Source organism: Pseudophryne corroboree, chromosome 3, assembly GCF_028390025.1.
Source record: "Pseudophryne corroboree isolate aPseCor3 chromosome 3, aPseCor3.hap2, whole genome shotgun sequence".
Classification (NCBI taxonomy): domain Eukaryota; kingdom Metazoa; phylum Chordata; class Amphibia; order Anura; family Myobatrachidae; genus Pseudophryne; species Pseudophryne corroboree.
Window position 1 is genome coordinate 475,514,522 of NC_086446.1, and position 12,053 is coordinate 475,526,574.

Genomic DNA, 12,053 nt, shown 5'->3' on the forward strand with positions numbered 1-12,053 from the left:
CATGTCCACCTGTGGCAGTTCCCACCGACTTGCAATCTGCGTGAAGACTTCTTGATGAAGTCCCCACTCTCCCGCGTGGAGGTTGTGCCTGCTGAGGAAGTCTGCTTCCCAGTTGTCCACTCCCGGAATGAACACTGCTGACAGTGCTCTTACGTGATTCTCCGCCCAGCGAAGAATTCTGGTGGCTTCCGCCATCGCCACCCTGCTCCTTGTGCCGCCATGGCGGTTTACATGAGCCACTGCGGTGATGTTGTCTGACTGAATCAGCACCGATTGGTCGCGAAGCAGGGTCTCCGCTCGACTTAGGGCGTTGTATATGGCCCTTAGTTCCAGGATATTGATGTGAAGGCAAGTCTCCTGACTTGACCACAGACCTTGGAAATTTCTTCCCTGTGTGACTGCCCCCCACCCTCGGAGGCTTGCATCCGTGGTCACCAGGACCCAGTCCTGAATGCCGAATCTGCGGCCCTCGAGAAGGTGAGCACTCTGCAGCCACCACAGTAGATACACCCTGGCCCTGGGGGATAGGGTGATCAGCCGATGCATCTGTAGATGTGATCCGGACCACTTGTCCAACAGATCCCATTGAAAGGTCCTCGCATGGAACCTGCCGAAGGGAATGGCCTCGTATGATGCCACCATCTTTCCCAGGACTCACGTGCAGTGATGCACCGACACCTGTTTTGGTTTTAATAGGTCTCTGACCAGTGTCATGAGCTCCTGAGCCTTCTCCATCGGGAGATAAACCCTCTTCTGGTCTGCGTCCAGAATCATGCCCAGGAAGGGCAGACGAGTCGTAGGAATCTACTGCGACTTTGGAATATTTAGAATCCAGCCGTGCTGTTGTAACACTTCCCGAGAGCGTGCTACGCTGATCAGCAACTGCTCTCTGGACCTCGCCTTTATGAGGAGATCGTCCAAGTATGGGATAATTGTGACCCCTTGCTTTCGCAGGAGCACCATCATTTCCGCCATTACCTTGGTAAATATTCTCGGTGCCGTGGAGAGACCAAACGGCAACGTCTGGAATTAGTAATGACAATCCTGTACCACAAATCTGAGGTACGCCTGATGAGGTGGATAAATGGGGACATGAAGGTATGCATCCTTTATGTCCAGAGACACCATAAAATCCCCCCCTTCCAGGCTTGCGATGACCGCTCTGAGCGATTCCATCTTGAACTTGAACCTTTTCAGGTATATGTTCAGGGATTTTAAATTCAATATGGGTCTGACCGAACCGTCCGGTTTCGGTACCACAAACATGGTCGAATAATAACCCTTTCCTTGTTGAAGGAGGGTAACCTTGACCACCACCTGCTGAAGATACAATTTGTGAATTGCAGCTAACACTATTTCCCTCTCTAAGGGGGAAGCTGGCAGGGCCGATTTGAGGTATCGGTGAGGGGGCATCTCTTCGAATTCCAGCTTGTATCCCTGAGACACAATCTCTAGTGCCCAGGGATCCACCTGGGAGTAAACCCACTTGTGGCTGAAATTTCGGAGACGCGCCCCCACCGGGCCTAGCTCCGCCTGTGGAGCCCCAGCGTCATGCGGTGGATTTAGTGGAAGCCGCGGAGGACTTCTGTTCCTGGGAACTAGCTGTGTTGTGCAGCTTCTTTCCTCTGCCCCTGCCTCTGGCAAGAAAGGACGCACCTCAGACTTTCTTGCCTTTTTGTGATCGAAAGGACTGCATTTGGTAATACGGTGCTTTCTTAGGTTGTGAGGGAACATATGGCAAAAAATTTGACTTTTCAGCAGTAGCTGTGGAGACCAGGTCCGAGAGACCCTCCCCAAACAACTCCTCAACCTTGTAAGGTAAAACTTCCATGTGCCTTTTTGAGTCAGTATCGCGTGTCCATTGCCGAGTCCACAGGACCCCACTGGCAGAAATCGACATTGCATTTATTCTAGAGCCCAGAAGGCTAATGTCTCTTTGAGCATCTCTCATATATAGGACAGCGTCTTTTATATGCCCCAGGGTCATTAATATAGTATCCTTGTCCAAGGTATCAAGTTCCTCAGATAAGGTATCCGTCCATGCTGCTACAGCACTACACACCCAGGCCGACGCAATTGCCGGCCTTAGTAAGGTACCTGAATGTATATAAATAGACTTCAGGGTACCCTCTTGCTTTCTATCCGCAGCATCTTTTAGGGTGGCCGTATCCTGTGACGGCAGGGCTACCCTCTTGGATAAGCGTGTGAGAGCTTTGTCCACCCTAGGGGAGGATTCCCAGCGTAACCTGTCCGTTGGCGGGAAAGGATACGCCATAAGCATCCGTTTGGAAATCTGCAGTTTTTTATCTGGAGATTCCCAAGCCTTTTCACATAACTCATTTAGCTCATGTGAAGGGGGAAAGGTCACCACCTGCCTTTTTTCCCCATACATATGAACCCTCTTGTCAGGGACTGGGGTTTCCTCTGTGATGTGCAACACATCCTTTATTGCTATAATCATATAACGGATGGCTTTAGCCAATTTAGGCTGTAACTTTGCATCATCGCCATCGACACTGGAGTCAGAATCCGTGTCGATATCTGTGTCAACAATTTGGGATAGTGGGCGCTTCTGAGACCCTGACGGCCTCTGCGACATAGGATCAGGCATGGGCTGAGACCCCGACTGTCCTAAGGTTTCAGCTTTATCCAACCTTTTATGCAAGGAATTAACATTATCATTTAAAACCTTCCAATTTATCCATCCAATCAGGTGTCGGCGGCGACCCCACATTCATTTGCTCCCGCTCTGTTTCCACATAGCCTTCCTCGTCAAACATGTCGCCACAAGCGTACCGACACACCACACACACACACACACACACACACACACAGGGGATGCTCTTTTTGAAGACAGTTCCCCCACAAGGCCTTTTGGGGAGACAGAGAGAGAGTATGCCAGCACATGTTAGGGTCTCCTGCCCTGTGCTGCCACGTCGTCATGGCAACCGGGAGACAAGTGCTAGTGGAGTAACCTGAGCGCAGCTGATACTCCGGTTCGGGTCTTTTGCTGTGCAGTGGTTATAGGCTCTGTGCACGGCAGGGGATCCGGTGCTGGTTTTTGTGCTCACAGTCTGTGAGGTCTGAGTGGGGCGTGGACAGCACCTGCTTTATAAGGCCTCTTTTCAGGGTAAGCAGATGCTGCTGAATCTCTGTTGGTTAGTCAGTTCATGAAAGTTAGCCAGTACTGTGTAGCTTTGTATTTGTTTGTTGCTTACTGCAAATAGGCCTGGGGATTTGGTATTACACTCTGCCAATCCAGACCTAGCAGTAAGACTGGAGTCAGTCGTTTAGCTTGCTGGGGTTCTGTTATTACTCTGTGAACTTAGCAAGTTTGCGGCTGTATTCTAACACTTGCCTGTCTAATCCTGTCTCACTGTGCTAGGTGTCAGGGGTCAGTTTAGTGGCAGTAAGCTTAAACCTGTGCACTGCAAGTGAGAATCAGGATTGTGGAGGCTCTCCTTGTGTCTATCATTCCATCTCTGACCAAGGAGTTTACTGCCACACCCGTTGGTAACCCTTTAGGGTTTTGCTGTTGCCCTTAGCAACAGCATTTCGGGTTCTCTACGTATTAAAACACAACATCTTGCTTTTTACATCTGAGCAGTTCTAATACAAGGGAGATACCCAGTTCCTTAGCCTCTGGGCTTCTCTGTTCACTGTGTGTGTATTTTGTTACCCTATCACCTTCTGTGTACGTTATGTCATATTCCCCAGTTTGTCTGTGAGTCCATTTGTTTTGCATAACAGTTCAAACACCAGTACATTCCTGCAGACACTGGAGTGCATAACAGTTCTGACACTAGTACTTTCCTGCAGGCACTGGTGTGCATAACAGCACACACCCCAGCGCTATATGTCCCAGGAATCACACAGTAACTTAGTGTTAACCCAGTAGCTGCTGTATATAATGTTTTTGCGCCTAATTTATGTGCCCCCCCCTCTCTTTTTACCCTCTTCTACCGTGAATCTGCAGGGGAGAGCCTGGGGAGCTTCCTCTCAGCGGAGCTGTGGAGAGAAAATGGCGCTGGAGAGTGCTGAGGAAGAAGCCCCGCCCCCTCAGCGGCGGGCTTCTGTCCCGCGTTTCTGTGTAAAATTATGGCGGGGACTCATGCATATATACAGTGCCCAACTGTATATATGCCCAACTTTTGCCAAGAGGTCCTAATTGCTGCCCAGGGCTCTGCGTGTCGAAACAGCCATAGCAGTAGTGCGGCCATTTATCTTACACACCTCTTTAATAGACTTGCTCATAAAATTTGCAGCATCCTGTATATGTTGCAGCAGAGTAATGACCTCATCCCGGGGCAGAGAGTCTAAACCGTCAATAACAGCATCAAACCACTTGAATACCGCCCTGGAAATCCACCCACAAACTATTGTGGGACATTGTGCAGCGCCTGCTGCCGTATAAATTGCCTTGAGCGTGGTCTCAATTTTACGGTCAGCCGGCTCTTTCATGAACATAGCCCCTGGTACTGGCAGTACCAATTTCTTAGATAGCCTGGATACCTACGTTATCGACTGACAGGGTTTTTTCCCATACCTTTCTGTCCTCAGCTAGGAGGGGAAAGGTAGATAGAAACCTCTGAGGAATTTTTAATTTCTTATCATGGTTCAACCAAGCCTCCCTGGCCAGGGAGTTTAATTCCTTAGACACCCAGAAAAGTTGCTGAGCACTTGGGTGTAACATTAAAGTATAACTCCTCATCTGGTTCTGCCTCCTGATCTGGTATGTGGAGGACCTCTGTCACAGCAAAAAATGAGAGCCTCTACTCCACGGGACAGCAATCTGTCCTCATCCATATCATCATCATCCACATCAGGCTGATCAGAATCAGACTGGAGCACTTGTGGCAGTGAGCTTTTATGTGAAACACCTAGAGGGGGCTGAGAAACCCTTCTTGGCATCTGCTGCCTTAGCCACAAAATCAATAGAATGCTTTAACGCCTGTCTCTCTATTCTAGCTGCTGCTAATTCTGAATTGACATTCTGAATCATGCTGTTAAAGCTATCAAGCCAGTCAGGTGCCTGTGAGTTCGGTCCCTGTCGTGATAACGAACATTGCTCACACATGAGTGACCCCGCTGAAGATGGGGATGAATTACATGCAGTACACATTACCATGTCCACAGACATCCTACACAACTGTAAAAAAGCGCAGCCCACTATCCAAACACCTCCACACAGACCCAAGAGCGCCCTTGGAGTGACACTGGGGAGCAGACACCAGCACACAGAAGTATAATATCTGTAACTAAATGTATGACCTGACAGTAGTGCAGCGGCGCTGCCACTGATGTGCTCCCCCCTTTACTATGACCCTTTGGTACCAGTACAGAGACCTGTAGCACTGTGGGTCTCCGGAGGAGCAATGTGTAAGCAGCCTGATCCGCAGCAGCAGGAAATGGCACCTCCCAGCCTCAGGTCCCGCTCCGGGAAGCCACGCCCCCTGATACAAATTTTTATACTGGTTATGTTACAAGCAACATCATATATGCAGACAGTACACACATAGCCCTTGTTGAGACAGTGAGCAGGGCTTAGCCAGTTTGTCCACGCCGGGCACTACAGCTCTGGGCCCGTGACCGCCGCATGACTTGCCGCCAAACTGCACCGGGGACCCCAGTGTAACACTCACCGCACCTTGTACTTCGGCATCTGTCAGAGGGTGGCGACTATCTGCCGGTGTGGGCACACATACTGACGATATGTGATCAGCACCTCAGGAGCTCAGTGTCCCGTCAGCTGGGATTACGGACCATTAACCCTCAGGCAGTTGGTTCGGTCCCCCCTCTAAGTCCCACAAAGTACGTATCCTGGTTGCCAACCAGGGCTACCTGAAAATAATAAACTAAAATAAAAACTAAAAGGAAACTCTCTGGAGCTCCAGAGAAATGAACCCGGCTCCTGGGCACATTTTTCTAAACTGAGTCTGGTAGGAGGGGCATAGAGGGGAGGAGCCAGCACACAAAAACACACTAAAAGGGTTTTTAAAGTGCCAGGCTTCAGTGGACCTAATCTATACCCCATGGTACTAAAGTACAAGACCCCGTTATCCACTAGGACGTAAGAGAAAAAACAAAAAAATATTTTTTATTTTTTTTTAAACAACCAGCCAGAGGTTTACAAGCCCCACACCACCAACTGTTGAGACAGGTTGATCTGTGACAGGGTTGATACTTCTGATGCTTCCTTCTCCGTAGGACCTGTCAGCAGCGTCCTCTGGAAGATAATATATATTATTAATATCATACTGATAAATACAGAAGCTCCTCCAACAGCAGTTTACCTATGAGCCAGCGCATTAAAAGGCTTCCACTTCCCTTTCAACCTGATGCAGTGCAGACTGTACACAAATAACATGGCTGCTGCTCTGAGGAATAGACAACAGGGGACTGAGTGCCTTACAACTCCACCTCCCCTCTCAGTTGAAATCCCACTCTGCCAGCGCGCCCAATTAAGAAAACAAGATGGCCGAAACTGAATTTTTTTTTGTTCACCTCACTGCTAGGCTTCCCTGCAGCAAGGAACAGACCATCCCCGCGCCTGTCCGCACCCTCCTGTTGCTGGATCTGAATGCGCTTTCTGATCTATCCATGCTCTGATATATCTACATACCCGCTAATGGCGTCTCTGGCTGTGCTATTTGTCTACAGCGAGCGACGACTGAGGAAGCCGCCAAGCGGCTCCAAGCTGCACACCCCCTAGCTGTGCTCGCCAACCCGTCAGCCACCTGAGCCGCGCTGCGCCCTGCCTCTGCGGAGCAGCCCGCTATGTCTACCCGGCTGCTTCCCTCCAGCGCTTGTCGGCCCAGCAGGGGGAACTATATTTAGGAGCTGCGCTGCAGTACACTACTCACTGCTAGAGGAAGACTTCTGTGTGAGAGGCTGATCCCTTCCACCAGGATCTTAGTCTCAAGTGTACTCCTAAAGTACACTCCAAATAAGCCTGCACCCTCCTTTCTGTCAGGTGGGATCGGGCCACACAAACAATAAAAAACCTTATATGGAGCAAGAGCTCCTTTCTGTGCTTCCACCTCCTAGCACAATTTCTCAAACTGGAGAAATAGGGGGACATGAAGGGGGAAGGAGCCAGCTTTTAATAATTTTTATTTAATTAATTCACTGTGCCACCTCCAGTCCGCAGCCTTCTCCACTCCCCCCCCCCCCCCCCCCCCCCCCCCCCCCCCCCTCCCCCCCACCCAGCTGTATAGATCTCCAGTGTCCCCTAGTGGATTATAGAGAGAAAAAATGCTTGTAAAGCAGCAGCACAAACCAGAAATAAACAAACACAACAGTTAGTATTTCGACAGTAACTGCGCCTATACAAATATACAGGAACAAATCCTGCAGTTACTAACCCAACATTTTCCTGTAGTTGACATTTGTCTTTCCAGGGAACCGAGGCATAGACCGATGGACATGAGTTTTACTAATCCAGCTCCACCCACCATACCCAGTCACTCTGTATTCTTCACCCTTCTGTTTCCAAACCTGAAAAAAATGTTCATGTCATGTTTTGCAGTGATAATTGTAAATTAACCAGCAGAATATGAACCATTACAGTAAAAGGTACCTGATGTTTCACAGGGAAAGTGTACTTGACCCAAGTGGCCTGCTGCATGCTCTCCTCCTCCTCCTGTTTCCTCTCCTTCTTCTTCACTTTGTCTTTTTCTTCTCTTTCCATAGAGGTCATCCTCCGCAACCTGGACATAAATTCTTTTTAGCGATATACTGTGAGTTTAACTAAACACTTATATAAGATAAAAACATTTATTTGACATGCTGTGTAAAATAAAATAAAAAACATATTACTTTCTTAATGCACATCATGCTATAGGAGGACCAATTTTTAACTACAAGTGTTAGGAATGATTTATTATTGATTGTGTTAGATTAGCATATTTTTGTGATGGAATACACATAATTACCTTGTGTGTCCTAAGGACTCCCTCCAAATGGGTAACATGACAACAGGTTTAATGGCACATTCCAGTATTGCTAATGCCAGAGCAAATTCGCGAGGCTTGCTGCACATCTGAACAGCTTTGATCCAGTTGGACCTGCAAACGAAATGTCAGTCCGATCACACGCCATATATTTATTCTACATGTAATAGCACTCATAGCATTACGTACAGTACCTGTGTGAGGCCCAGTTGGGATGGAGAAAGGGAGCAGGGATATTGTTCTCAAGTTGAACGATGGTGAGCCTCAGAGTTGATATGGTCAATACCTTAGAGCCATGAACAGACCCATTCCACTTGAACTCGCCCATGGGTGACACGCAGAATTTGTGGGAGAGATGCCTTCGCTTATCATGATCCTCTCTGTGCTGGTGCTTATTCAGTGCAAAAGAGTTGGTGGAGTATTGGTTGTGGTAGACACGGTATTTCCCTTCCTGTCCAAGCTTAAAGTAATTGCTCAAGATGCCCCTCATAACTACTTCTTTTCTGGTGCTGAGCCGGGAGATCTCACCTTGAGAATTAACCACTAGGACCTGTAACAGCAAAACAAAGGCAAGTTAATAAAGTAGAGACTTTTACGGACCACCAGTCGCTTACAGTTTGTGGTCCTGGTTCTGGAGCTGTACAACTTATACAAATGATACCAACGCAACTGTATATAAAATGGAAATGTTAACTAAGGATTCTAAACAGTCTATATAGAGGTTTGCAAGTTATTATTACAGCACTCAGACATAACAGGGACACCTTTAAAAGCTGAAATTAAAAAAGTTAAGCAAAAATTATTTTCCAAAATAACTGTCCACATGGCCTTATGGTCCACAAAACCCTGTGAAGACATGAAGTTATTCAAACGCAAATGTACTGGAATAAAAGCCTGCTCCAGTGACCAGCGCAAAGGGAGGCCCTCCATATTCAAGGAATCCTTTACCAGCTATGGCAGATTCTCTGGAGATTTTGGGAAGTTCTATAGATACCAGATGGTGAATATTCAATAGCACAGAAAGGTTTCTAAGCCCATAAACTCAGCTGAAAATAGAAGAGAACCAAAGGGTAGGTTAGGTGTCCCACTGAGTGCAGTTGGTCCTTATGTGGCCGACGCAAAACACAAACCTCTCTGCCTTCCTTATAAATCTTATTTGCTTCATGGACTGCGTCAGAGTACTGGTGATTCTTCAACAGACTTAACTTGCTGTCGGGGTTCCGTAACCTTGTCACCATCCTCAAGGGTCCCTTCACCATACATGTAGGCTCAGATGCCTCCCCAGTACCTTTTTCCAACTTCATATCTCCAGAGACTGAGGAACCAAAAAAAAAAAAAATAGGCTAAGTTAGTCAAAGGATAAGTAGACATTGCATATCATCTTATTTCTGGCAGTGAAATAAGAAGTTCACCCTCACCTGCATTATCTTGCTTGGAAGCTGGTTGCTGGGATACTATATTAAAGCTCTCCCCCTGTTGGTCAGGTGCAGTATTGCTGGTTCGGTTATCATCACTGACAGAGTGGGTCCCAGAGGTGACACCGGTACTCAACGTAGCATCAGCAGCTTCTGTTATTAGGAAATACATAAAATTTACTTGAGGGCTGTACAATACGCACATCACCTTTCCTGTACCCCAACCTTTTTTTTCTTCTTTTCAAGGTGATACGAACAAACACTGACTGACTGAGAAGGAACGCATAACAACTGGTTCCAGGTGATAACGCTTGCAAGTACAGCTTTGGATAGAGTAACAGCAGCAGTTAGAGCCACAACTTTAGGATGTGAAGACTGCCGATGCACTGCACACGTGAGTGGCTCTGACTGCTTAACTTGGAGATCTGGAATATTGAGCTTAAAGACATTTTGGGCCACAGTCTGGCATGAAATGCTGATCGCTGTAGAAGAATTAAAAATAACAAATTACTGCTCACTAGAATAAGCTGGGTTCAATATTTAGGATACATTTGTAAAGGCCTGATTTACCTACACATGGAAGGGGTGAAACAAGGTATAATTCAAAACAGCCCACTTCTCTTTACGCATGTAATCCATGAGGTGGGGAAGTTTATAACAAAATGTATGATACTCTCACCATCTTTAGTGAGAGTGGAAATGTTCAGGCTGGGATATGGGTGAATGCTGACTTGAGAAGACTAATCAGAAAAAAAAACTGCTACAGGGGCAACGCCCACACTCCTAGCAAAGAATACATTAACAGACAGTACCTGGTGAAGAAAAGGATGATGCAGGATCTGTACTTTTGTCAACATGCGTCTCTTTACTGTTATCCAAAAATGGCATCTTCTCAAGTTCTTTAGCTTGGGGTTCAGTAGATGAAGGCTCTTCCATGCTGCTTTTATCAACCTCTGTTGTTTCTACATTAAAAGTATACAACATTAGTTTACATGAGGAAACTGGAGTGAAGCTATGTTGAACTACTCATCAATACACTGAATGACAAGCAAAGTCTGATGATAGATTTCTCACCTCCTGTCACCCCTTCCTCCGTCACCTCTTGAGCCCCATCCTGCCCTGTTTTTGAGTTGGAACAGAGTTGCTTGGTGCTCTCTCCCTCACCTGCACAGATACCTTCTGTTGACTTCTCACCTTCAGCTGACGCCTTGCTCAGCTCCGCTTCCTCTTGTTTGGCTTTCAGCCGCTCCATTATTTCCTCTATGTATACAAAGAGAATTACATTTTTATATACTTAACTATGTCTAAAATAGAATGTTCACTTTGTAAAGCAAACAAAGAAAGACAGAGAGGAATAGACAGAGATAAAGGGAACATATGCTACGTAATCATCGTACGCCTATATACCTGCATTCAGAAGGTTGTAATGCAAGTAAAGATCAACCACACTTCCATACATCACCATAGGTATGTGATAGGATAAACGTAGAAAAAAGCTGAAATTCACTGAATGGAATACAATGGGTTAGATTCAAATGTTGTCCCGCCAGCAGCCACTAGATGGAGCCCAAACAGATCTATTCAATTGTAGCTCCGTTTGGGTCGTGATTGCTGCCGGCGTCTACATAACAGCTTGCATCCCGCGGCGGTGGCGAGCTGAAATGCGCAAAAAGTGACCCATTTGGGCTCCCAAACGGCACTTTTAGCAAAACTGCCCAGCACTTTGTTTGGGTTTAGCTGCTTTACACAGCTACACCCGGCCTTTATGGGTGTGATCAGCGTAAAATAAAAATAATTAATTGCGCCAGCAATCGCCCGTCACTTTAGACAGGAGATTGCGGGCACATAACAACTGAGTATTGCCCATTTATTGCTCTCCATCAGCAATATAAAAAATCCTCTATAAGTCGACACAGCAATCTCATACCGTTGACTACCGATAAATAGGATCTATTGTTTCCCTTTGCTTTATTGGTCAGCTCTTCGGTTATGTCCATATGTCTATGGATTTCTTCGCGTAAGTCCTCTAGAGTTTTACAGAGGTCAGCTTCATAGCAGGTCTTGTCCAGACAATCCATTAACTCCTCCAGTTGTGGTTTTGTACTGTAGTACCAGATCTTCTTGTCCTTCTCTTTTTCAGTGTCTTCTTCTCTACAAAGAAAATAGTTACATCAGATGATGATCAATAAACACATTGCAACACTTGAACACTTAGAACACTTTGATGTCTTAACGGACTTGGTACAAAACATTAAGATGCTCATGCTGAGTTGGAGTATACGCTTAGGGTATAACATACACACCTGTACTGAGCAGGTCCACTAAAAAAGGAATAACGTATATTTGCAGTAACCTTGCGTTTGGAGGCAGAATAGGGTAGAGAAGTGCAAACACAAACTGAGAAAAGCAAGGGAGCATGTACACATAGGGGTATATTCAATTGAAGTCGGATCCATTCCGACATGCATTTGTCGGAATGGATCCGACAACCCCTATTCAAATCTCATCTCAATTAGACTTTTTCAAGTCGAGCTGAGATGAGTGACCCAGAGGAGGAGGGGGGTGGAGCCGCAGGGAGACCAGCGGGGGACAGCCGCCGGCAGCCAGAGGATGTCAGCGCTACAGCAGCGCTGCAGAAGGATGTCACGCAGCCGCCCAAACTCACGGCAGTGTCCACCCGACTCCA

At 46.9% G+C, this 12,053-nt stretch overlaps 1 protein-coding gene across 5 annotated transcripts in view; it reads right to left on the reverse strand.

Moving 5' to 3' along the window:
- Positions 1 to 12,053, reverse strand: part of BPTF (bromodomain PHD finger transcription factor) — a 313,494-nt gene that overhangs the window by 181,502 nt on the left and 119,939 nt on the right. For 4 of the 5 annotated variants that reach the window (XM_063960818.1, XM_063960819.1, XM_063960815.1 and 1 more), the window contains exons 3-11: positions 11,295 to 11,518; positions 10,442 to 10,627; positions 10,180 to 10,329; positions 9,371 to 9,520; positions 9,083 to 9,267; positions 8,147 to 8,502; positions 7,935 to 8,066; positions 7,580 to 7,709; positions 7,365 to 7,497 (exon numbers count right to left, since the gene is read on the reverse strand). In XM_063960818.1, coding sequence (XP_063816888.1) covers positions 7,365 to 7,497; positions 7,580 to 7,709; positions 7,935 to 8,066; positions 8,147 to 8,502; positions 9,083 to 9,267; positions 9,371 to 9,520; positions 10,180 to 10,329; positions 10,442 to 10,627; positions 11,295 to 11,518 — 1,646 coding nt within the window. The remainder of the gene's footprint in view (positions 1 to 7,364; positions 7,498 to 7,579; positions 7,710 to 7,934; positions 8,067 to 8,146; positions 8,503 to 9,082; positions 9,268 to 9,370; positions 9,521 to 10,179; positions 10,330 to 10,441; positions 10,628 to 11,294; positions 11,519 to 12,053) is intronic. The other variant, XM_063960817.1, reaches the window with a different exon arrangement.